We start from the raw sequence: 27164 nt of genomic DNA on the forward strand, positions 1-27164 counted from the left end.
GGACAGCCTGGTCTACATAGTGAGACCCTGTCTCCAAAAAACAAACAAACAAAAAACCCCCACTTAAAACAGAAAATGAGGCCAGGTGGTAGTGGCACACACCTTTAATCTCAGCGCTCAGGAGGCAGAGACAGGTGGATCTCTGTGAGTTTGAGTTCCAGACAGGCTCCAAAGCCAGAGAAACCCTATCTGGAAAACAAAAAACAAAAAACAACCAAACCCCAATAGAAAATGAGCTGCACCTATTAAGAAGCAAGACAAAGTACAGCAGAGAATGAAGGCTTGGATGGAGAGACGGCTTGGTGGTTAAGAGCACTTGCTGCTCTTCCAGAGGACCTGGGTTCGGTTCTAAGCACCCACATGGCAGCTCACAACAGCCTGTAACTCCAGTTCCAGGAGATTTAATATCCTCTTCAGACCTTCATAGAGACTCCTGTATGCATGTGGTACTTATAAACTCACCAGGCACACATATATAAATGTACAATAAAAAAAAAAAAAAAAAAAAAAAAAAACAACCCAAAGTCTTTAACAGAGTCCTGACAGAGTCCACATGGAGATATGCAGAATGTCCTGGGGCTACAGCCCCCAGGAAAGGAAGACATTCCTTACCAAGGGGAAGGCAGAATCCTCCCTCAGCCATACATAAAGCAATGTGCATGACTTCCTGAGGAAATTCTAAAACTTTACAGCCTTTGAAAGAAAACACAGGAGAATGGTAGGGCAGATTTCTTGAGACAAAATGATGTTCACTCCCAAAAAGGAAAGGGCTGGGAACAGTGCAACAGGCCTGCAATCCCAGAACTCATGGAGATCATGAGTTTCAGGCCACAGAATGTCCTAGGCTAGCTTGGGATATATAGTGAGATGGTAGGATGCTTCTAAATGCAGAAAAGGGCCAACAACCCCAGAGGAAGGGGCAGGACAGGGGTCCAAAATACCACACACAAGAAGGCAGCAAAACTGTCTTAGGAGACTTTGGGAGAGGTATTCAAGTCACAGGTATTACCTCCAAACACTCACTTGACTGACACAAAGGAAAGAAAGGAACAGCAGTGAGGCAGGTGAAGGTGCACGTGCTGGGTGTGGTCACTGGCGAACTCGCAAGCATCTACATGAGAAGGAATAAGGCTGCCACCCTGAGGGAGGTCAGGCCCCCTCTGCTGAGCAGTGGTGCCTAGCCCTGCTGCAGCAGCCCCCGTGGCTCTGCTCTAACACTGGAGACCACAGGGATGAGGCCCTCACTTTGCTTCCTGGAGTCTAAGCTGTTGACTGTGCTGAGTGGAGAAACCACAGCCCTGACTGCTGTGGTTCCTACACGGCTGATCTCCAAGTAACTCGCACAGAGATAACACACTACAGCTCATACATGGATAGGCAATACCACTAGCAGCTGGGAAATGCAATCATAGGCCACAAGAGGGACTGCCTCCCATACGCTGGAATGGCTGTTACCAAAGGCATAGGGCAACAACCACTGGTAAGAATGTACAATGTGCTGTGTAAACAGGATGGAATTCCTCAAAACACTGAACAAAGAATCATAGTAGGATCCTGCAGTCCCACTTCTGACATATGCAAAAAGCTTTTAAAAGCAGGGTCTTGAACAAACACTTGTATACTATGTTTTCAGTAATACAACAGCAAATAGTAGAACAATATAATGTACACAGACAGGGTAGTGGATAGCTAGGGTCCATGGCACAACAGGTCATTTGACATTACAAGGATAAAAATGCTGGCCTACATGGCAACATGGATGAACCCGGGAGACACCATTCTGCCCATTCTGCAAGAAGCCAGGAACAAGAAATAAGACTCCACTTACTCAAGGTCCCTAAATAATCAAAGAAGGCAGGATGCGGTGCCAGGGTCTGGAAAGAGGCTGGGCAATCAGTGCTTTATAGGTAGGTTCAGTCTGAGAAGTTGGTAACTTCCAGTGGTGGATGGTGGGTACAATGGCATGGAAGTGTGGCAGATCCTGCTACTGAGGTATGCGTGCTTACAGGGTTAAGTTTGGGGGAGGAGGGAGTCTTGTTTGTGTGTCCAGACAGGGTTTCTCTGTGTGGTTCTGGCTGCCCTGGAACTCACTTTGTAGACCAGACTGACCTCGAACTCATAGAGAAATCTACCTGCCTCTGCCTCTGCCTCCTGAGTGCTGGGATTAAAGGCATGCACCACCACTGCTTGGCTAAGATAGCAGTTTTTATGTTATATTTATCATCAGAACTTTGTATACACATACAATCAGCACAGGCTGACCTGGAGCTGGCTACAATACTCCTGTCTCAGCCTCCTGATACTGGATAGTGGATACTCCAGGATACTGGTGGAAGAACCAGGGAAAGACTTTAGTGGGATTGTTGGACACCTGACTGCAGGACTCAAAAGCAGGAGAGAGAAACTTGCCCCAGAGGAATAGCAATGACATGTGGGCCCATCTCAAAAACACCACCTGAGGGGAAAGCACATGGCCATCAAGGATATCAACATGGACTTGTCATACACACCAGAATATGTCATGTAGAGAAAAGAGAATCCTAACAGAAAAAGTGACCAAAAGGTAGAACGGTTAGTTCAGGTGAGGGCCCAAGTGGACACAAGTCTTGAATACAAGAAGCCAGGTCTCTCCTGAGCACACCTTTGTGCTACTTGATGACCTGTAGCCATGTTTCTTCGGTCTGGTTTCCTCGAGTTAAAGAGTGGCCAGCAGGGGGTGCTAGCACAAAGGGGAAGGGCCCTGTGTGTTCAGAGGGCTGCTATGGTGGAATGACAGGGCAGATGCCCTCACTTTGGTCTCAAGGAGGCTTTTTTTTCAGGAATGGGAGAGTTGGCAAGTGTGACAGCCCCAGCTCCACTGCCAACTACAAGTTGCTGCTCACTTCACCTTCAATTGCTGGCTCTGCATTCTGCTACCAAGAAATGTGGGGAAAGCTCCAGCGGATAATTGTAGAATGTGAAAACAAATGGCTGCTCCCCTGCATTCCAAGTAGAAGAGGTAGGAGGGAGCATGGGGGAAAGGGAGTTGCAATATGGGTACACCCGGAAGCCAGGTACAACTCCCTGGTGCTGAGCTCCATGCCTGGGGAATGGGACTCCAGAGGCTAGGCTTCCCAAGGTGGGTTGGGACCCTGGCTGAGCACCTAAGAACAGAGCCACTGGTCTGGGTCACATTGATTCTGAATGTGGACCAATCTTGTGCAGAGTATGACACTGTATACAAATGGTTGTCCAGGACCCAGAAGAGCTCACCTGCACATGGCTGTCTACTTCCCCCTCAGAGGGGCTGGAGTGCATAGCCTGTTCCAGTGGTTCTGTGGCAAGCTTCACAGAGTTCTGGATCCGCTCCAGCATCTGCCTTTTGTCAGGATCTGTTGTCTCACTTAACTTGACTGAAAATGGCTACAACCATAAGAACACACCAAATATGTCAGGCACAGTGCAGAACCCCACTTCCTAAAACTGACCCAATGCATCAGAGCACTGTGCTACCCACTGTCCAGATTTCAGCTCTGCTGCCTTTCTTCACATGTGGCAAGACGGGATGCTTAACTTTATTGAGCAAACTGCCCCCCTACCATGCAAAAGGGTATCCAGCAAGCCCCAACAGCTGATGGACACATCCATGTCAAAGGTGTCCCTGCTCCACCAGCTCCCAGCCCTGTCAGCCCAAAGATAGCTATGCTCTAACTTCAAGCCTATTTTCTTCCCAGGGACAATGCCATGAAGCACCCCAGCAGTTATTATTGTAGTTGCTAAGGGTGGTATATGACAAGAAGCAGTATGATCCATTCTTACCATGTATGATAGTTTAAGAGAAATGTGTCCCACAGGCTCTGGGATTTGAACACTTGGTCCCAAGGTAGTGGTGCTGTCTGGGGAGCCTAGGAGGTGCACCCTTGCAGGAGAAAGTATGTCACTGGGGGGGGGGGCAGGCTCTGAGAGCTTAAAGCATATGTTTGAGGATGTGAACACTCAGCTTCCTGCTCCTGCTAACATGTCTGCTTATTGTTGTCACGCTTCCCTTCGTGATGGGCTTATTACTCTGGAACCATTAGCCAAAAAACATCTATAAGTTGCCTCAGTCATGGTGTTTTATCACAGCAATGGGATAATAACTAAGACACTAATATAAGAGTCTACACATTAAAAGGAGGCTCATTCAAAATAAAGGTGTGGAACTGGAGAGGACATACTTCCTCAGTGGAGGTTACAGCACCATGAACGTGACAAGGACTTACAGATCACATGCCTGCCTTGTGGTCAGAAGTGAGCATCAGGTTGCTTGTGACCCTGACACTGAGGACCAGACAGCAGTTCTGTCAGGTACTACCAAGAGGGATGGAGACAGAGCAGATAGTTCAGCTAATATTCCACCTACCCCACATCATACCCTGTAGAACTTTGCCCTGGTGACTATCTCATGGGCCTGGCAGGGGTGACACCTGCTGTGACTTTGGTGCCCCAATACAGCTGGTTTGAGTACTGTCTTGGGAATGACTGCCAGATGAAGCATCATTGTTGTGGAATATTACTTTAAGATGTGTCACATTCATTTATGCTGTGGAATATTTGTTTAATGATACAAAAATGTGTTACACTCCTTTATATTGCATTTGTTTAACTCTGTGAAGCTTGTTTATTTGCCTGCCCCAAACACCTGACTGGTCTAATAAAGAGGTGAATGGACAATAGGTAGGCAGGAGAGGGATAGGCGGGTTTCCAGACAGAGAGAATAAACAGAAGAGAACAAGAAAAGGAAAAGGAAAGGAAGACACCAAAGGCCAGCTACCCTAGCCAGCTATGGAGTAAGAAATAAAGAAAGGTATACAGAATAGAGAATGGTAATAGCCCAGAGGCAAAAGGTGGATGGGATAATTTAAGAAAAGCTGGCTAGAAATAAACCAAGCTAAGGCTGGGTTTTCATAAGTAAAAATAAGTTTCTGTGTATTTATTTGGGAACTTGGGAGGTGGGCCCCCAAAAAGTAAAGAGTATAAAAACCCAACTACACACCACCCTAGACAGGAGCACGCACAGGGCATAAGAGGCACAAGGAGGCAGGGTGGTGTCCAGGGCCTACCTTCAGGGCAGCATGGACATCCTTCAGGAGCTGGGCAGCTGGAGGTTTCTGTTCCCGATACCGTTCAAACAGGTAGTTCTGTCGCGCCCGCTTGATGATCTGCCAAGGCAGGAAACTGGTTATGATCAGTCCACTCCCTCCCATGTGCAGAACTGCTCTCACACTGCAACTCTGAGTGAAGGTGAAGGGGCATAGTGGCACTGTGGGGCACCATTACCACCCTCCACCTGTACCTGCAAAGCGGGGTTGAGGTCTGTCAACTTCTGGGTATCTAAGAATAAGTCACTGAGGCCCCCGCTTCCTCAGCTAGTGAGATAGAGTGGGCCTGCTCCATAAAGCACCAGGAATGATGGACACTTAGCCAATGATCCGAATTTGCAGATGTCCAGCAGCATCTACTCGCCTGTGCACATGACCCTAAATCTGCATAAACTATGGTATCAGTTCACAGCAGGGATTCAGGGTTTATTTGGTCAGACCTGAGCCTGCCTGTCCTCTAGCCCATCTTTCCATCCATGTTGCCCAAGCAGCCATACAACTCCCTATGCAGTCTAGACTGGCCTCAAACTCACAGTCTGCCTCCTAAGCGATGTTCAATCACTTATCAGAAAGTCCTGCTTCCTCTCATGTCACCTATTCAGATCTGAATGTTAACTTAGGTATCTCTTTACCTTATCATCAATGTCCGTGATGTTCATGCAATAAAAGACATCATACTGGAAGTAATCCCTCAGCACCCTCCGCATGATGTCGAAAGAGATGTAGGACCTAAAGCGGTGGAAAGTACAATTCTCCAGTTGGCACATACTGCCCATGAACCAGACAGTCCAAGAAGAACACGCACACAGGCTGAGTACCCTAAAACCAGAAATATCCCAAAATCCCAAGTTTTCCGAGCACAAACATGATGCCACAAATAGAAACTTCCATGCTATGAAAAATAATGTTTCATGAACAAAACTGTTAAGAAGTAAAATTATCTTTAGGCTATGTATATAAGATATACATGAAATAAATAAATGCTGTGTTTCAGTGTGGGTTCCATCCCTAAGACCTCTTGTTCATATGCATATAGTCCAAAATCTGAAAACCTTGCAGCCCTCAGCACTTCTGGAACAGGCACCAGAGGTAAGGAAACTTAGCTTGTTAGTCAGGATCCATGGCCTTTACTCTATCATCTATCAGTCATCAACTCTGAAAAGTCACACCCATGAATGTGTGTCTGTGTGTGGCAGGAAAGAGGTCACAACCCAGTACACCTAAAGTCTACATGCCATGGACACATCACATGTCCACTAGGGTAGGGATAGTGTGGGCAGATTCCAGGATGGCAACCATAGGCTCTGTGCACATTCCCTTTCTGCTCTCTTTGATCCTCCAGCAGTGTAGATCCCCAGGCACCAGACCTACCTGGCATGTCCCATGTGAGATGCATCATACACAGTCGGCCCACAGCAGTACCACGTCACCTTCTTCCCATCTTGAGGTATAAATACATCCTTGTTAAAAAACAAGGAATGCCATCACCAGAAACTCCAGAAACTCCACGGCACAGTGAAAGGAGCCATTTGTGAGCCAGGCTCTGGCTTTGAATTCACTACTATCTTCTTACCTCCACCTCCCACATACTTAGATGACAAGCTGAGCTACAACCAGCAAAACCCTCCTATCTCCTGTTTTACTGATAAAGTCATGGCACAGTCAGTAAGCTGTGTAGTGGGAGCCTGGCAAGGGCATCCTTACCCCTCCTCCCTGGGACCTTCCTCTTCCTCCTCTTCCACCTCAGAGTAGGGAAGGGAACAAAGTTGCTGTTGTGAAAATGCTAGCTGAATAGAAGCTGCAGCTAACAAGTACTACCCTGAATCCTATGTGCTCCAGCCAGCCACCTCAGGGGGTTGGTACTGATATTGTCTTCTCCAGACAAAGAGCACAAGGATGAGAGCAGCTAGCCAGGGTCTGATCCTTCCACAGGAAGCTGGCTTAGAGACCAGAGTACCCTGACATTCTCACACTTCTCTGGGGGCATCACCATCAGTGAGTTACATAAGGAGATGGGTCCTGTTGCAGATGCATCTCCTGCTTGCTAACCATGTGCACTGACCAAAAACCCAGCTGGGGGGCTCACAACAAGCTGTAATTTCAGTTCCCAGGGATCTGAAGCTTCTGTGGACACTGTATTTATCATATACCCCCCCATACATTCACCTATATACATAATTAGAAATAAAACATTAAAACAAACAACAACCTCAGCCCACAACTGGAGAGCTTTCTGAAACCTGTGCCACATGGACATGAGCTAAGCAAAGCAAACCAAGATGAGTCTATCAGGTCAAGAGCCAGTGCTGGCATCTGGCCACATACTGGCTCCAACACCACCTGGCAGGTTTGCCACTTTGCCTGATCTGCTTGGCTTGGGACAATGTAGATAGCCATGAGTCCTCCTGAAAGCTGCCAGCACTTGGCTTGGCTGTGATAAGGACCTTGAGCACTCACACCTGGGCAATGCTGGGAGGCCAGCAGGCAGGCTTTCCAAAGCATTGTGTACAAAGTACTCCTGCCCTAGTTTCAGAGCATAGCTCTGTTTGGGTTGCAAAGGCCACAAGCACAGGAGTAACAGCAGGACCCTGAGTCAAGATGAGAGAACATGGAGTCATGTGGTTAACAGGCTCTGCAAGGGCAGACTATATCCTTCTTACCTTGTTCCTGGTGAGGCTATTGTACAGGCGGAGCTTGCAGGGCTCAGTCCCTGCTGGAGGGGACCACTGAGGCTGCACTCGCCGGCCTTTACCTGGAGGTAGAAGAGCAGACAGGTCACACAGCAATTCACCATTAGCTCTCAAAATTTGGGTTCAACAATGGAACGGTGTTTTGAGTCAGGTTCTCACTTTGTAGCCTAGGGCTTTCTTGAACTTTCTGTTTAGTTCAGGCTGGCCTTAAACTCAGGAACCTCCAGCCTTAGCCTCCCTGGTGTTAGGATTAAAGGCAAGGTTTGTGATTTTCAGTTCACATTCTGCATAGTGCTGCACCCAACAAACAAGATGTGGCTGCAGCTAGCTCTCAGAATCCTTTGCCTGGGTTAAGGTAAGAGTCTGGACAATTTGTGACACACAGGCCACCTCATAGCCACTGGGTGCAACAAAGTCAGGGTGAGAATGGCCTCTAGCACCTCATCTCTGTTCTTGGCATCAAACCTGCCTTGGCCCCACAGCCAGACTGATCCTAACCTCTGGATACAAGCCTGTTGTACCTCCACCCCAACCAGGCTGGTTCACACTGGCTTGAAAGGCTCCACAGCCTAGCCCTTTCTTCTCAGACAGTGCCTGCTCTCTGGACACTACATGGCACAGCCCCTCCATGGCATGTGTCTGAGGCCTACAGCTCCTTCCCCTTTTAGCCCTAAGAAAGGCTCTCCCTAATCTGCATGCCTAGGAACTCTAAACTGTCACAAGGGTGATGCCTCAAGCCTCACAATCTCAATCCAGTAAAGCTGACCGAAGCCCACCAGGAAACCACGGCCTGCTCCTGTGGGAGCATACCTGCCTTCCTCCTTAGCTCTACCAAGAGCCAGGCCTTGTACTGCTCCCCTATATGGGTCTATGTGCATGGATCTCACTAGGCCACATGTAGCAGACCTTAATGCATCCTTGTAAGGTCCAGTCCATCAGCACCCCTCACCTCTGCTGAGCACAGGTGGAAGGTCTTGAGCTGTCCTGGTCCTAGTCTTCCCTCACCATGGATACTTCTCTTGCCTCCAGCCACCTGTGACTCCTATGAGAAACTGCCTGTAGGTGATACCACACTTAAGCCTGCCAACATGTTGGTATCACTTCAAAAGTCATGGAGAAATTTGTTCTGGGCACTGGCCATTTCCAGGCTCCAATCCTCACCCAGATCACACTAAACAGAATAGAGGATACTGGTAACTAACAGGCTAAGGATAAAGGGGAGGGCTGCCTATGGTGTGGATGTAGATGAGGGAGGCGACAGCAGCTAGCTGCAAGCAGGAGATCCTCCCTCCAGGTGAGTTTGGGATCCAGTCACAGGTGACCACAGACTGGGATGGAGGGAAAGCCCAAACCTTTCATTAGACACCAAATTTACTCTCAGCTCACTCTGATCACACTGGCATCCTTATGGGAAAGTGTATGATGTGATGAAGTATTCTGTCCTTCCTCATAATATCCAGAGGTGACAGCAAAAAAAAAAAAAAAAAAGAAAAAAAAAAGGAGGCGCTGCTACTTTTTCACAGTAGCCAAGGGCTACTACACTGAGGTCAGATGAGTCCCTGTAAAATTTGGGCCACATTCAGCTCTACTGAGGACAGCCACAGCCCTAAAGCTAGTGACAGTGACAGGCTTCAAGGCCACCTGGCAGAGACACATTCTGGTTTGAAAAGGGGGCACAACAGGGCAAGATACACAGCAGCCAGCCTTGCACAGGCTCCCTAGGTCAACAGGGCACACACAGATGAGGTTCTCAGGCTCCCCCTGAAACTTCACAGCCCAAGGACCCATAGCAGTGCCAGTGTCCCCACAGGCTCCTAAGTGCTGTCAGCCTGTTTGGGTTTCTTTGGGAACAGCGTCAGTCTACATATACACACTGTCCCACTCCAGGCTAGGCACCACGGTGGCATATTCATCATGTTGAAAGTGCCTAGGCTTCCAGCAGACCCTTTCCTCACTGACAGTATGCCTGCTGCTTCCAGAAGAGCTGGGAGATGTAGGGGGCCAAATGGGTCAAGCCCCAGTTCCAGGTGAGAGCTCCCAAGGAAGCTCAAGGCCCTGGGATGAAGTGGATCGATCTCCTTGCTGAAACATGAAGGATGACAAGATCACAAGATGGGAGAAAGGAGGAGGGGAGGCCGGTGGGAAGAGAACTTGCTCCTCTGGAATGGGACCATGAGCCTAAGGACATAGGAATTTTCCATATCTGAGAGAGCCCTTCATTGCTAAGGCCTCAGCCTTGAGGAAGGGAGGCTGGTGAAGGTAAGATGTGGCATGTCTTATGTACAGAGCAGCAAGCAGTAGGAATGGTGGGCTGTGCTGGGGAGCAGTGCCTAGAGTGGGGAGGTGTTCTCACTTGGAGACCATACTTTAGAGACACTAAGATAGGGAGAACTCTCCACTCCTCAGCCACACAGAGGCAGAATGAGCTACTGTGAATCCAGAGGCATAGTGTGGACACTGGACTCTGGGGCCTGGGCCTGCCAAAAGCCAGGTAGTCCAGCTCCAACCTGCCTTCCCCTCCAGCCAAGATTCTGAACGTTTTGTTTAAGTGACATCTGACCTGACACATGATCTTCACAGGCTTACATGGTCCTGATGGCCTCATAAGCGGCTGTGGTACTAGAGAAAGCAGGATAATCCTGTTAGTGCTGTCCTTGGTCCAGCCTCCATTCAAAAGCATCTCTCAGAGAAGCCTCAGTAGACAGTGGCTGACTGTAGTGGAAGACCCTCTCTTCATGGTCATGAGGCCCCTGAGAAGTAATGCTCTATTGTGTCCACTAGTATGGATAGTGGTGTATCTGCTCAGTTCTTCCCAGGATCATAAAGGAAGCCTGGATGGGTGGCTGCTGAAGCCAGGTCCAGGTCCCTGATCTCACTGGAGTTGGGGCATAGTGTTCAGACAATCTGACTCCCTGAGCCTTTTGGAGAAGACACTTGATGTTGCATATGACACCTGAAACACAGTGCTGGACACAGGCCATCTGGAGTAGTGCTTACTTGAGATAATCTGGAAAAACTCAAGACACCTCCTAACCCTAGGAGACCCTTCCACATGTTCCAACGTACCCACCCCAAGTCTGCAAAGCCCCAAGGAGGTCACCAGCAGGGACTAGCATAAGTCAGTATTCAGTCCTCTCCACATAAGAGAGAAGTGTATTACAGCCACAAGAAATGGGGGCTCAGGGACCTTAGGCAATTCAGAAGGGAGCACCTATAGAAAGGAACATTTCCATATGGGCCAGATCAAGGTGACAAACCATCTGGGTCCCAAGCCAAAGCCTCCCCAGTAGAGCCTCCCCATCCTAACAACTGTGCCCAGGGATATCAGCAGCACCCACAGGCATGGCCGACAGACAGACAGGAGACTTATGTCTGATTTCTGAAAGGTTTAATGTCAATGAATACAGCTCTAATATTTAGTGACATTGCACCTGAAGAGGAACAAATGTAACCTATGGTACCAAAGACAAGAACCAAGAGTCACTACCAGCAAAGCAGAACCTCCAGAAAGGCCTGTAGCACCACGCAGTGTAGCCCTGAAGTGGTCCCTGGTCATGGTAGCTCTGAGCCCTGCCATTCTGGGTACACAACTTTGCCCTACCAGACCCAGCAAGTATGGCATCTGCCCCATGGGAACACTTGACTAAAATATGAAGGTGAGTCTCCAACAAGATATCCACTGTCCTATAGCATCTCATGCCCTTGACCTTGGAGCAGAGGTTCATTGCTGTTACTCACTTGCTTGGAGCCTGCAGGGCTCGCCTCTGCCTTGGGGGCCACCCAGGAGCGCTTCTATGTGTCTGAACCACCGAGTCACGTGGAAGAACCTTGAGTCATCAGTAGGGGCTGAGAGCTGCCTGAACACGTCCACATCTGCCTGGGACAGGGAGTACCCCTGGACATAGCTACGCGTGCTGAGATGCTGGTCCAGGGCCTGCACCCTGGCTGCCTCGTCACTAATGCTCAGAATGGACCTGTAGTCGGTAGCTGCAAAGACAGAGGGCATAGGACGTCAGGCCAGAGGGCAGGCAATACATGACATCAGGCAGGCAGGAAAGCAAGCAGAAGGACATATGATGTCAGGCAAATGGGTAGGGGAGATGCAACATCAGGCAGGCAGGCAGAGGGCATGGGGCAGGAAAAGGAAGAGGTCACAGAATGTCAGGCATGCACACAGAAAGCTGTCCAGGAACAAGAGCTAAAGAATTGTGTATATCAAAGCCCTTTCCTGAATGCCAGACATCCAGAAGAGGAAGGACCACAGGGTGGGCATGCAGAGCAGTGGCTGGCAGGAGGAAAGCAGGGTGACAGTGGGCCAGGTCAGATTTCCTCCTGGATCTTGTAGAAAGGTTTCAGATGTATACTGAGGTGGTCTGCAGTATTGTGGGTGCTCTAGATGCCAGGAATGTACTTTAAAATGGCTAACTTTGGGGCACATGGTGATGTATATCTTTAATGGAGGTAGAGGCAGAGAGGCAGAGACAGAGGCAGGTGAATCTCTGGCAGATGTAGTTCAGTGACACAGCACTCACTTAGTGAATATAAGGCTCTTGGTTTGATGCCCAGCACCACAAAATTAATTAACAAAATGGCTACTTTTATGTTATAAAGAGGGAAGCAGCTTCAGAGCTATCAGCCAAATTATCATGCATAAGCCTGCAGATACCGGAACAAACAGAACTTCCAGAAGCAAGACACCACATCCCCAGGTTGTCAGTGCCACCAGAAGGAATTGCTCTGAGGACATTTGACCCCTTCACTGAGGCACCTGCTACAAAGAGTACAACAGTCATGACTCCCACCACCCACAACCCTGGGAGTGTGTTAGGACTCCAGAAGTAAGGTTCTGCATGGGCTACCAGGAGGACAGAAATTTAAGTTCTTATCATGGCTGGACATCTACACCATACTCTGGCTCTTTTCATGTCAACTTGATGTAAGTTAGTCATTTGGGAAAAGGGAACCTCAGCTGGGGACATTCTGCCACCAGACCAGCCTATGACCCAGCTTGTGGTACATTTTCTGAATTAGTGATTGATAACCAGCCTATAGTGGTTGTGCCACCTCTGGACAGGTGGTCCTGGGGTGTGTGAGGAAGCAAGCTGAGCAGCCAGCAGGTAAAAGATGGGCTACAGGCTGCACCACCACAGACACACCCACTCTGACACCTAATCATCCTTCTTGTGGCCAATCCTTTCCCCGTAACTCCAGCAGACTCCATAGGCAAAGGTACAGTCAGAAAAACAGGAAAATACACTATATCTATGCACCCAAACCCCTAAAAACCTCAGCCAAGACACCCTTCTGGAGCTGAAGACCTGCCAGTCACCTGAACCTTTCACCATTTGGGCCAGAAGACAACAAAGGAAACAGAAAATAAAGGACTAAAAACACCCATCCAATAAAGATAAGAATTAACACCCAGAGCTATAATCACCCCAAATGCAGATGAGTAAATGCCAATGTAAAAATACATTCAATAGAGCCAGGTGTTGGTGGTACATGCCTTTAGTCCCCAGCATTCAGAAGGCAGAGGTAGACAGATCTCGATGAGTTTGAGGCCAGCCTGGTCTACAGAGCTAGTTCCAGGACAGGCTCCAAAACAAAACAGAGAAACCCTGTCTCAAAAAACAAACAAACAAACAAACAAACAAACAAACAAAAAAACATTCAATAGAAAGAGTTGGGCAGAATAAAGTCCACAGAAATAGTACAAAACAAAAACAAAAGCAAAAACCCAAAAACATTCAATAACAGAAAGGACAATGTGGACTACCAGAACCCAGTGATCCTACAATAGTAAGACCTGAACATTCCAACGCAGTTTAACACAAGAAAATGATTTTTAAAATGACTTTATCAAGATGGCAGAGACCCTTAAATAGGAGATGAAAATATCCTTAAAGGAATCAAGGAAAAAACAAAAAAAATTCAGAAGAAATCAATATATCCCTTAAAGAAAGCCAAGAAAAAAACAATCAAATAAGTGAAGGAAGAGGCTGAAGACTTGAAAATTGAAATTGAAGCAATAAAGAAACACAAAAAACCAAGAGAATTCTGAAAATGGAAAATCTGGGGAAGTGAACAGGAACTAAAATGCAAGCATCACCTACAGAATACAAGAGATGGAAGAGAGAATCTCAGGCACTGAAGACACAATGGAGGAAACAGACTCATCAAAGAAAATGTTAAATCCAAAAAATTCCTAACATAAAATGTACAGGAAATCCAGGACACCATGAAAAGGCACAGAAAATATTCAACAAAATCATAGAAGAAAACTCTCCTAACGGAAAGAAGGACATGCCTATAAACGTATGAGATGCTTACAAAACACCAAACAGGCTGTCCCCTCACCACATAATAATCAAAATACTAAACATACAGAATGAAGAAAGAATATTAAGAGCTGTAAAGGAAAAAGGCCAAGTAACATATAAAGGCAGACCTATCAGAATTACATGTGACTTTTCAATAGAGATCCTAAAAGCCAGAAGGGTCTGGACAAATGTGCAAGCACTAAAAGACCATGGATGCCAGTCCAAACTACTACACCCAAAAAATTTCAATCACCATAGATGAGGAAAAAAAAAAAAAAAAAAAAAAAAAACTTCATGACAAAACCAGATTTAAACACCTATCCATAAAACCAACCCCACAGAAAGTACTAGAAGGAAAACTCCAACCCAAGGAAGTTAGCTACACCCAAGAAAACACAGACAATAGGTAATCTCTCACCAGCAAAACCCAAAGGGAAACACACACGTGCACGCACACACACACATACACACTGCCACCATCATCAAAACCACAAATAACAGTAATTAACAATCACTGGTCATTAATAGCTCTTAATATCAGTGAACTCAATTCCCCAATAAAAAGACATAGGTTAATAGAATGGATACAAAGGCAGGAGTCATCCATCCTTCTGCTACATACAAGAAGCACATCTCAACTTCAAAAATAGACATTACTTCAGAATAAAGGACTGAGAATAGATTTTCCAATCAAATAGACCTAAGAAGCAAGCTATCCTAATTTCTAACAAAACAGACTTCAAACTAAAAGTAATCAAAAGAGATAGAGGACATTTCATATTCATCAAAAGAAAGATCCATCAAGACAAAGTATCAATTCTGAACATCTATGCCCCAAGTACAAGGGCACCCATATTTGTAAAAGAAATATTACTAAAGCTTAAATTGCATATCAAACCTCACACATTAATAGTGGGAGACTTCATCACCCTACTCTCACCACTGGACAGGTATGCAAGACAGAAGCACACACACCCAGGAGGAGTAGATGGCAGGAAAGAAACTGAGGGCTGAAGTAAATAAAATAGAAACAAAAAGAATACAAAGAATCAATGAAACAAAGAGTTGGTTCTTTAAGAAAAATCAACAAGATAGACAAACCCTTATCCAATCCAATTAAAAGGCAGAGAATGTCCAAATTAATATAACAGCAGTCACATAGGAAATCCAGAGAATCATCAGGTCATACTTCAAAAACACGTACGCCACAAAATTGGAAAATCTAAAAGAAATGGACAATTTTCTTGATAGGTACCACATACCAAAATTAAATCAAGACCAGATAAACAACTTAAATACACCTATAACCCCTAAGGAAATAGAAGCAGTAACTAAAAGTCTCCTAACCAAAAAGAGCCCAGGGCCAGATTGTTTCAGTGCGGAATTCTAGCAGAATTTCAAATACTCCTCAAACTCCAATACTCCTCAAACTGTTCCATACAAAGAAACAGAAGGAACACTACCAAATTCTTTTTATGAAGCTACAGTTACTCTGATACTCATACCACACAAAGGTTCAACAAAGAATTACAGACCCATTTCCTTCAAGAACATTGATACAAAAATACTCAATAAAATATTGGCAGATTGAATCCAGGAACACATGAAAAATATCATCCACCATGACCAAGTAGGCTAAATCCCAGAGATGCAAGGATGATTCAACATATGCAAATCTGTCAATGTAATCCACCATATAAACAAACTGAAAGGAAAAATCCACATGATCATCTCATTAGATGCTCAAAAAGCCTTCAACAAAATCCAACACCCCTTCATTATAAAGGTCTTGAAGAGATCATGGATATAGGAACATATCTGTAGTGAGATGTTCACTTTGTCCACACCTGTGGCACTGACCATGCCCACTGGGGGTGGGGACAGGGGCAGGCATTACCTGGGGGAACTAGGTCTTGGGAAGGGGCCCCTGGAGGGCTCTCTTGCTTGTAGCACAGGGACAGAAGAGCATCTGGAGGCATCCTTGGGACCAGGAACCTGCTGGCATTCATCTGTCTCTGTTGTAAGTTATTTCTCCCTGAATAAACATCTATTCAGCCTATCTGTTTTTTCTGATCCTTATTAAACCATGATACATACCTAAACATAATAAAAGCAATATACAGCAAGATGACAGCCAACATCAAATTAAATGAGGAAAAACTCAAAGCGATTCCACTAAAATCAGGAACAAGACAAAGCTGTCCACTCTCTCCATAGCTACTCAATATAGTACTGGAAATTCTAGCTAGAGCAATAAGACAACAAAAGAAGACCAAGGGGATACAAATTGAAAAGGAAGAAGTCAAACTACCTCTACTTGCAGATGATAATAGTATTCATAAGTGACCCCAAAAATTCTACCAGGGAGTTCTCCCACAGCTGATAAGCACCTTCAACGATGTGGTGGGATATAACTCAAAAAAAAAAAAAAAAAAAAAAAAAATCAGTAGTCTGGCTGAGAGAGAAATCAAGGAGCAGAGCGTTGGTGCCGCATGCCTTTAGTCCCAGCACTCAGGAAGCAGAGGCAGGTGGATCTCTGTGAATTCGAGGCCAGCCTGGTCTACAGAGCGACTTCCAGGACAGGCTCCAAAGCAATACAGAGAAACCTTATCTGGAAAAAGAAAGGAAGGAAAGAAGGAAGAAAGGAAGGAAGGAAAGAAGGAAGGAAGGAAGGAAGGAAGGAAGGAAGGAAGGAAAGAAAGAAGGAAGGAAGAAAGGAAGAAATCAAGGAAACACTGCCCTTTACAATAGCCACAAATGATATAAAATGTCTTGGGGTAACTCTGACCAAACAGGTGAAACACCTGTATGACAAGAATTTTAAGTCTTTCAAGGGGGCCGGTGATGGTTGTGCACTTCTTTAATCCCAGCACTTGGGAAGCAGAGGCAGGTGGATCCCTGTGAGTTCGAGGCTAGCCTGGTCTACAGAGTGAGTTCCAAGACAGGTCCAAAGCTACAGAGAAAGCCTGTCTTAAAAAAAAAAAAAAAAAAAAAAAAAAAAAAATCTGAAGAAATTAGAGAAGGTATCAGACAGAAAGATCTCCCATGCTCATGTATCAGTAGGACTAACATAATAAAAATGATCATCTTACCAAAAGCAATCTACAGATTCAATGAAATCCCTATCAAAATTCCAACACAAGTCTTTATAGACCTCAAAAGAAAAATACACAGCTTCATATAGAAAAACAAAAAACCAGGATAGCTAAACAATCCTGTACAATAAAGGAAATTCCAGAGGTATCACCATCCCTGACTTCAAGCTCTAGTATAGAACTATAGTAATAAAAAAAAAATAGCATGATTTTGGCATAAAAACAGACAGATTGGTCAATGGAATTGAATTGAAGACCCTGACATAAATCCACACACATTATGAACAACTGATTTTTGACAAAGAAGGCAAAATTATATAATGGAAAAAAGAAAACGTCTTCAACAAATGGTGCTGGCATAACTGGATGTCAGCATGTAGAAGAATACAATAGATCCTTCATGCACAAAACTGAAGTCCAAGTAGATCAAAGACCTCAACATAAATCAGTTACACTGAACCTGATAGAAAAGAAAGTGGGAAGTGGCCTTCAATGCACTGGCACAGGAGACATGCTTTAAATATAACACCAGCAGCAAAGACACTGAGAACAACACTGAAAAGCTTCTGTAAGGCAAAGGCCTTCAATAAGACAAAACTAGCAGCCTACAGAATGGGAAAAGATCTTCACCAACCCCACATCTGACAAAGGGCTGATCTCCAAAATATATAAAGAGCTTAAGAAACTAGACATCAAAATGCCAAATAATAAAATTAGAAAATGGGGTACTGATCTAAACAGAATTCTCAACAGAAGAACCTCAAATGGCCAAAAGACACTAACGGCAGCTTATGTTGGAGAGGATGTGGAGGAAGGCAACACTCTTCCCCTGCTGGTGGGAATGCAAACTTAGAAATCAGTATGGTGGTTTCTCAGAAAAGTGGGAATCAATTTACCTCAAAACCCAGCTATACCAATCTTGGGCATATATGCAAAGGATGCTCAGTCACACCACAAGGACACTTAACTTGTTCAGCTATGTTCATAGCAGCATTGTTAGTAATAGCCAGAACCCGGAAACAACCTAGATGCCCCTCAACTGAAGAATGGATAAAGAAAATGTGGTACATTTACACAATGGAGTATTACTCAGCTGTAAAAAATAATGCCATCATGAAATTTGCAGTGTGATAGCTTGGTCTATCTGTGGCTCTATACAGCCACAGGAGCCCACAGATTTATTATCCCCTTTAGACCAGTCCAAATTGTGTCCCTTTCCAGAGCATGCTGGATCCAGCACCTGGACCCAGATCCCTCACCACAGTTCCCTGCATAGCAGTGTGGACCCAGCTCCCCTCTCACCTGCAGTCTCCTAGCAAACCAAGCCTGCTGTCCGGAATGGCCTTTCCTACTGAGAAAGAATCTCTCTGTGTCTCCCATAAACTGTGCCTTATAGGATCCTAGACCAGGCCTCACGCTGGCTCCAGGGATTGTACCTGAGGCTCTTTGGGGAGGTCCATGCACCCCTAGGCATGGTCAAGCCCTTCCCTTCCTTCACCCCTCCAGTGCCCACTGCCAGGGCATCTCACCCTTTCTCCCTGCACACTGCCCACTCCCCTCATTGCCTGCTGCTCTCTAGTTGCTTTGCTCACTGTGCTATCTTCAGCAGCTCAGTCTAGACTTTTTCAGACATTTAGCAAAGCTATAAGGGCATGACTGGCAGAGGGCTGGCACTTTTAGTTATAGCTTTGGGGCTCACTGTGCCTTCCTCAGGAGGGACCCCAACACAGAGCCAGCGTTTGGGGATGGCTAGCCTTCACCCCCCATGGATGGCTTGGCTGGAGACTTCTACCCAAAGACACAGGGATCCAAGAACAAGAAAGGCACTTTTCACTCAGACCTGCCAACTGCCAAGTAATGCCAAGCAGCAGACAGACTCTGACCCAGCAAAGGTGTCAGGGCGAAGGTGAGCTGGGGCCTCCCAAGGGCCAGTTCTTCCAGCTCCCATGCCCAGTTTCTGTTTCCTTCCCTTCTTCAAACATGTGGCTCTCAGGCCCCAGCTGTGGGCTTTGAAGAACAGCTCCTTGTTCCAGGCCCTCAGCCACAGGTGAAAGATGTGTGTGTGCCTACTGCTCTACAAGGAGGGCCCCCCAACTGAGCTCTTGTGACTCTGCCTCCATGCCACTGGTGTGAGATTAATAGGGCATCTCTTCCCAGATGAAGAGGCTACACAGGGAGGAAGGCAGCCCCTGCCTAGCAGTCCCTGAGCATCACCGAGCCATGCCCAGGAATACCACCTAGCATTTACTCTCTTCTCCTGTTCATCACTTTGTTTTCTACTCGAGGCAGCCCCCAAGTCCCCTAAGCACCCACACCACCTGACAACTGCAATGCTTTAGAGTGAAGGGAAACTGCACAGGGAAGGGACAGGCTGCAGGAAGCTCTGGAAGATGAGCCTACCCTGCAGGCTGAGCACCTGCCCTCTTCAGACTGAACCACATTTAACACCACCCACCTTGTAAAGCCTCAGAGCACTAAGTGCAATTACACTTACAGAATGTTTTACAAACCTCTGGCAAAAAGCCAGCTCCCCTGCTTGCTATCATTACTGTAATTGCTCCTGCATTACAATGATTATAATCACTGAAGAACTCCAGAAGCTCCCTGGAGGAATGTGTCAGACCATAGCATCCCAAGGGCTCTGTGTAGAGCAGCCCAGACCACTGTGAGGGAACAAGGCCTGGTCAGGTAGGCAGGGTAACTGAGAATGTGAGAGGTGGTCCTTCTGGTAATGGTAGCTGTGCAGACATTCCTGGAGGAAGCATCTAGAATAGGTCAGCTTTCTCAGGAGAGCAGGCTGAGCCATTCTCCAGCTGTTCATTACTTGGCAACAAAATTCCTCTCAAGCTCACTCTGCAAACTCGCCTCACCAGGACCCCTCACACACCAAGCCCAAACTATTCTGCCTCCACAGAAGGGCAGGTCACCACCAAGCATATCTACACCTAATCCCCTGAACACACGAAGAGCGGAGTCCACTGGTGGGATTGTCCCAAAGGCAGACAATAACTGACACAAACAGCCATGTAGACCGCACAGGCACTAGCACTCAGCACAGTGAAGAAGCCAGCTCACTTCAAATGATCCACCGTCCCACCGTCCTCACGTGCAAGGACAGCTGGCTCCTCCCATTAGCATTCATCCCTTTCCTCTCTGGGAACTCTCCCTGGTAAAACAGAAGAAAGCATTCTTAGAGCAGGTCCCTAAGTCCCCAGGGGGTAAGCCTTGACTTGATGGGGCAACACCATCACTTGCTCCTGACCCGCTCTGCCTCTTACTGTCACCATTGCTAAGGCTACTCAAAGCCCTCACCTTGCAGATGTTCCAACAATACCCATACCTACAGATCACTCCATCCCAGCAAAAGCACCCCTCAGTCTCCTCTATCTGCTCTTGCTTCCTCTATCCCATATTCTCCCCATGGGGTTCCTAACCACTACTGCCACCAGGAGCTGCTGTTCAGGGTTACACAGAGGCTACTGCCATAAACGGCATCCTGGGAACATGAGGGCACAGATGAGCAAGTATCTATAGCCTTCAAACAGGTCCATTTTGCTCTGCCCTTGTACTTTCCCACACTTGGGAACTGGAGCCCAAACCTGATCACTCTAAGAGAATCTGCAGGAGTTGCTGCAGTGGTAGCTGAAGTCCCTGCACCAAGGGATCCCTGGCCCTGTCTCTGGCTGAGGTAAGAGCAGACGCAATCGCTTCACTGTCTGGTCATCTGGGTGTGGGGTGTTCATCTGCGCTGAAAGGATCACAAGGAACACAGACAGGCACTGTTACAGCTGTGCTGGGACTTGTGCTTGAGTCAGGCTGCGTGTTATTGTATGATTATGAAGACTGATTAAACTATGGGAAAAATCAGGTGTCTGAGATGAGCCCCCAACTACCAGAGGTCCTGAAATAAGCCTGCCCTTTGTGTCCAGTGTTACCTAGAGCATGAGCCACCCTCTGAAGATACATGAAAGAAAAAAAGAAAAAACAAAACACAAAAAAAAAAAAAAAAAAAAAAAAAAACAGTTGCTGAAATGCTCCTGAGCTGAAACTAAAGAGCATCTCTGTTCTGTATGTTTCCAGTTCCTGAGTGGTATTATGTTGTTTGGAGACAGGATCTCATGTAGTCCAGGCTGGTCTCAAATTGGTGATCCTTCTGCCTCATCTCCCAGAGCACAACCTCACACAGCTTTGTTGGATTTGTTGCAAGTGGCCATCTTCCCTGAGTTTCTTTTTTTCTTTCTTTATTGTTTTTTATTTGTTTGACACAAGGTTTCACTATGTATCTCTGACTGGCCCTGAGCTTGCTATGTACACCAGGCTGGTCTTGAATTTCCAGAGATCCTCTTACTTCTGCCTCTGAAGCACTAGAATGACAGGCACATGCCACCACACCCACCACAGCCTATTCCTTGAAAGTCAAGGAAGTGATGACTCTTGGGTCATCTTCCCTAAGGATCTGTGTATCTCCTTTATGATCTCTGTGGAAATCGTATTTCTAGCCTCTCGTTTCTAGTTTGGGGCTCATGGTTCCAGAGGGCTTGTCCATAACCATCATGGTGGGAAGCATGGCAGCAGGCAGACAGGCATGGTGTGGGAGCAGCAGTTGAAAGCTCACATCTTGAGACACAAGCAATAGGCAGTGACACTTAACTGGGAATGGCAGAGGCTTTTGATAACTTTAAAACCCACCCCCAGTGACACACTTCCTCCAACAAGGCTACCGCTTAATTCTTCCCCAACATCTCCACCAACTAGGGACCAAGCATTCAAAAATATGAGCCATAGGGGCCAATCTCATTCAAACCACACCATACATAATTTTTATTTAAAATCCAAAGAGGAAGCTAGACATGGTGTCACAATACCTGTCATCCCTGAACAAGAGATGGAGGCAGGATGATCAATAATCTACATCAAGGCTAGCCTGAACTATAAAACATCCTATCTCAAATAAACAAATAAATAAATGCCACAGAGTCTCATTTCTGACAGACCTGGTTCTTACACACCAGGTATTGTTCCAAGTCTTTCCTATGAATCCACTCAATGCCTACACCCACCCTCTGAGGCAGTAACCATTTCCTGAGTTGTTGTGAGTATGGGCACAGTTATGATCCCAGACCTGTTGCGCAGCTCAGGGTGGAATGGCTGGCCATGCTGATGTGTTACTTAGAAGTCTAGGTAGACTTCTAAGATCTGCTCTGGGTGGTGGATACAGCTGGAATCCAGGCACACCAGCTCATGGATGCTGGAATACGAAGGTAGGTACCACTGTCACTAGGCACAGGTTGAGCAGCCATGTCATCTGGGTGCCCCACATCACTGGGTACTCAGGTGGTCAGAGCCACCTACCTAGAACTCAGCAAGACCACAGGAACAACAAAGCTCCACAAGGCACCAGAAAGATCTTGGTACACCCTACACTGGAGGCAGGCAACTGAGGGTCAGAACTCACATCTAATTTCTGCTTGCATCACAGATACTAAAACCTACACCCAGTACTCTGTCTTTTAAGGCTTGCTTCGGACCTTTCAGGGCCACAGCCTCTGTTCTTTCTAGAAACCACTTGCTGAAAAGACAATGAGAAAAGACACTACTCTTCAGAGACCTGCCAGGTCTCCCCTTGGGTGACATAAGTGACTGACTCTTGAAGGAGCCTCTCAATTGGCAATAAAGTAGACAGTGATGCTCTGACTGGACAGGCCCCTGTGGTGACTGCTGGCCACACCGGCGATTAAAGCCTTCATAAAGCCCCAAACTCTTTCATGTATGTGTACACTGTGCCCTCGCTTCCTGTGCCCTACTTCCCTAAGTACCAACCTCGGGTGCCCTTCCACCCACCTGCTTGGGCAGAAGACCAAAACAATCTTTGGGCTTTTGCCTCACCCCCTAAGACCAGCCAGGGCAGGAAGGTGAGGGGTGAGGTCTCATCCAGGTACCAGCTGGAGACAGGCTATTTGACTCAGGACCATCTCTGAGTATCCAAGGACACCTTAGCCTTAATCAAAACAAGACACTGAGGCTGAGGAAGGGATGGATTTACACGAGACAGGTCCCCATCAAGCAGGTACTAGTCTAGCTTCAGGGGACCGTGGCAGCCACCCCTCAGATCCTGTGGCCTGGCTCTACCCACTGAGACTCTGGCCATCCCCAGAGCATTCGTCTGACACTGCCCACTTGGATCCTGGCTGCTCCCACAGTCTTACACAGGACTTGTTATCACAGAGCCCTGGGCTGTCCACTACCCACTTGAGCCCCAGTCAACCCCAGATCCCTGGTTCACCACTGCCCACTCCAGTCCATGCGAAGTCCAGATCCCTAGCCTGCCACCGCTCACTCGGGCCACCACTGTTCTCAGAACCCTGGCCTGCCACCTCCCGTTTGGGCCATCGCTATCCTCAGATCCCTACTCTAAGCACTGTTTCTTCGGTCATTGCTGTCCCCGAAGCCCCAGCCTGGCACTGCCTACTCGGGCCATGCTAGCCCCACAGTCATCCCGCGCCACTCACCCTGCTCCGCGGAGGAACCTGCCATCTCTTGGAACCCCGACCCGCGGCTGCCGCTACAAACTCTTTTCCAGAATCTGATGCAACAGCGGCGCCGGAAGTCCCGCCCCACCAGCGGTCTTCCGGGCACGTCCCGTAGCTAAGCAACCGCGGCTCTGACGCCGACGTGAGGCTTGATGGGAAAATACTCTGACTCAAAATGCTGGGATTCCTGTCTCAGGGACACTGAGTGGCTAAGCGGCTGAGAAGTACTGGCCCGGGCCATTGAAGGAAGAGGGCTGAGAGTGGCAGGACGAGGGCCCGGACGAAGCCAGGGACTGGGAGGGGCGAGGGAGCTGGGAAGAGGGGCGGGGTGAAGCGGGTAGAGAGAAAGGCTCAATGGAAGGGGTGGGGCACGGAACCCGGTGAGTGGAGGAGAAGGCCTAGGAAGATGTCATTCCCTCAGCCGGAGGCGCCCCAAAAGGCCACAAGCCAGGAAACAGGCCCCTCCCTATTACACACTCTCCCAAACCCTTTTCCTGTGTGGATGATGTCGCCTCCCAAGACACCCCACCAGAGGGAGGTTGTAAGAAGAAATGAGAAGTGTTATTTAAAAAACATAACCATAATAAATAAATAAATAAAATAAAACAGCCAGGGGGGCTGGGGCTGGAGTGATGGCTCTGTGGTAAAAAGCACTGACTGCTCTTCCAAAGGATCAGGGTTCAATTCCCAGCACCCACATGACAGTTCACTCCTGTCTGTAACTCCCGTTCTAGAGGACCCAACACCCTCACACAAACATATGCAGGCAAAACACCAATGCATTAAAAATAAAATATGGCTGGGCATTGGTGGCACATGCCTTTAGTCCCAGCACTCGGGAGGTAGAGACAGATTTCTGAGTTCGAGTCCAGCCTGGTTTACAGAGCAAGTTCCAGCACAGGCAATACAGAGAAACCCTGTACAATGAATACATGCCAATAAACAAACAAAACAAAACAGCCCAGCTACATAGTGAGATCCTATCTCAAAGAACAATTTTTTTTTTTTTTGAGACAGGGTTTCTCCCTCTGTACACCAGGCTGGCCTCGAATTCACAGAGATCTGCCTGCCTCTGCCTACATAGTGCTGGGAGTTAAAGCGTTTGCCCTCACCGCCCAGCTCTGTTTTGAGGTTGGAGAAACGGTTCGATTTCTAGCATTCACAAGACTGCTCACAAACGGTTGTAATTCTAGATCCAGGAGATCCTACACCCTCTTTTATGTCTTGTGAGTGGCCTTACATGCACGTGGTACAAAAAACATACGTGCACACAAAACAAAGCAAAAATATACAAATAAAATAAAAATAATAATCCTAAAAAAAAAAACCCATATGTGTACAACCATGTCCTTAATCCTAGCAACTCAGGTGGGAAGAGGCAGTTCTCAGCGAATTCCAGGCCAGCCATGGCTACATACATAATGAGACCCTGTCTCAATATAAACAAACAAATAGAACAACTATTATGTGGTTTTATATATCTTAAATTGATGAAACCATATATTGTTAACCTACAACTTTCTCAAAAAAATCCTATCTTTAGTACCAACACTTTATTTTCTGTTTAATATTTTTGAGATTTTGTTTATATTTTATGGGAATAGATGTTTTTCCAGCATATATTTCTATGTAGTGCCCAAGGAGGCCAGAAGAGGGCAATAGACCCTCCATTACTGGAACTGGAGGTACCAGCAGTTGTGGGCTTCCATGAGGGTGTTGGAACCAAATCCAGGTCAACTGGGAAGAACAGCCAGGCTCTTAACTGGTGAGATATTTTTCCAGCTCTATAACACCATTCCTTTCAAAAGCAAAGCCCAGAGCAGTCTGGTGGCATATGCTTGAAATCCTAACACTTGGGAAACTGAGGAAGATGGATTTAAGCAAATGTGAGGGCATCCTAGGCTACATAGTTCCAGGCTAAGCATAGCCTAAGGAGCGAATTCAAAAGTGGGGCTGGAGAGATGATTCAGCAGTTAAGAACACTGGCTGCTCTTCCAGAGGTCCTAAGTTCAATTCCCAGCACCCACATGACAGCTCACACACACACACACAAAAAAAAAAAACCTTTCCAGTTCCAGGGGACCTGACACCCTCATACAAAAATACATTCAGACAAAATACCAATCAATGATCATAAAATAAAAATAAATTATTTAAAAAATTTTTTAAAGCACAACAAAAAAACTCTCAACTTTTGCCAGGGAAAATAGTGCTGAACACCACAATCCCAGAGATATAGGCAGGAGGCTTAGGAATTCCTCAGTAAAAAGCGAATTGAATTTAATGTCAATTGGGACTACATGAGACCCTGTCTCAAAAAAAAAAAAAAATTACTGAAATGATCAAGGCACATATTACTAAATTATCCAGCTTTGGGTGGGAGACTATCGTGTGTATAATGCTGTACAAAATATGAAATATTAGTCATTTCTGTCAAACAGTATAAAGCTAAAACTTTTGTGGGACAAAGAATTCCAATCTTTTTATTTCCCCTACCTTGTAAGAGACCTTTATGCAAATGTTTTATGCCCCTCCACACACTCATTGCATTCTTGGAATGTAAATTAATTAAGTGGCTGATTCCTCAGTCTGGAGAGATGGCTCGGCAGTTAAGAGCCCTGGCTGCTCTTCAGGAAGACTTGGGTTCAACTCCTAGTACCCACATGGCAGGTCACAACTGTCTACAATTCCAAGCCCATAGGTCCGAACCCCCTCTTCTGACCTGCGCACAGTGGCACACAGACAAATACAGGCAAAATGCCCATACACACAATAAATAAATAAAATGTTGGGGGGGGGGGAAGTGGTTGCTTCCTTACCAAATTCCTTTGTTCCCATAGCACCTTTCTAAAAAAATTTTAGATTGACTTTATGTGTATGAATGTTTTGCCTGAATTTATGTGTACCATATGTATATCTGGTACTACAGAGGTCAGAAGAGGGCATCAGATTCCCCTGGGTGGCATGTTTATGAGCCACCATGTGGGTTCTTGTCGTGTCTACAAACTATTCTTCAAGCAGTTTATTCAGGAACCTTGTACATCAGCTTCTGCTCCTCCCAGCCCCAGTAAGCCCTTAAATATGCACTCACTGCCTAATCAGCTCATGCCACCTGGTGATCCCGGATAGGCCACAGAAGGAGGTAGCACACCAGATCCATCAAACACTTCCAAATAAGGCTTGTTTACAGCTAAGCTCGGACTACCTGGCATCCAGCCAGGCACCACCTTGGGGCTGTGGCTTCCCACAGGTTCTGAGAATTGAATCCAGGTCCTCTGCAAGAGCAACAAGCACTCTCAGCCACTGAGCCTACTCTATAGCTCCAACTTTGCACCTTAAAAAACCCCAGACAACACAGTCACCACCTGTGTTAGGATAAAAACCCAGTAAACTTCCAGTCCCTGCATAC

At 46.6% G+C, this 27164-nt stretch overlaps 1 protein-coding gene across 3 annotated transcripts in view; it reads right to left on the bottom strand.

The window, feature by feature from the left end:
- The window catches only part of Cars1 (cysteinyl-tRNA synthetase 1), a 46269-nt gene extending 22429 nt beyond the window's left edge, over nucleotides 1-23840 (bottom strand). Inside the window, exons 1-7 of one of the 3 annotated variants that reach the window (XM_051193466.1) lie at nucleotides 23735-23838; nucleotides 11549-11797; nucleotides 7781-7872; nucleotides 6492-6580; nucleotides 5753-5849; nucleotides 5082-5180; nucleotides 3253-3402 (exon numbers count right to left, since the gene is read on the bottom strand). In XM_051193466.1, the coding sequence (XP_051049423.1) occupies nucleotides 3253-3402; nucleotides 5082-5180; nucleotides 5753-5849; nucleotides 6492-6580; nucleotides 7781-7872; nucleotides 11549-11797; nucleotides 23735-23759 (801 nt within the window). In that variant the 5' untranslated portion in view covers nucleotides 23760-23838. Of the gene's footprint in view, nucleotides 1-3252; nucleotides 3403-5081; nucleotides 5181-5752; nucleotides 5850-6491; nucleotides 6581-7780; nucleotides 7873-11548; nucleotides 11798-23734 lie in introns of all 3 variants that reach the window. The other 2 variants (XM_051193467.1, XM_051193468.1) reach the window with 2 other exon arrangements.
- Between the last annotated feature and the right edge of the window lie 3324 nt (nucleotides 23841-27164).

Source organism: Phodopus roborovskii, unplaced genomic scaffold, assembly GCF_943737965.1.
Source record: "Phodopus roborovskii unplaced genomic scaffold, PHOROB, whole genome shotgun sequence".
In the NCBI taxonomy this organism is placed as follows: domain Eukaryota; kingdom Metazoa; phylum Chordata; class Mammalia; order Rodentia; family Cricetidae; genus Phodopus; species Phodopus roborovskii.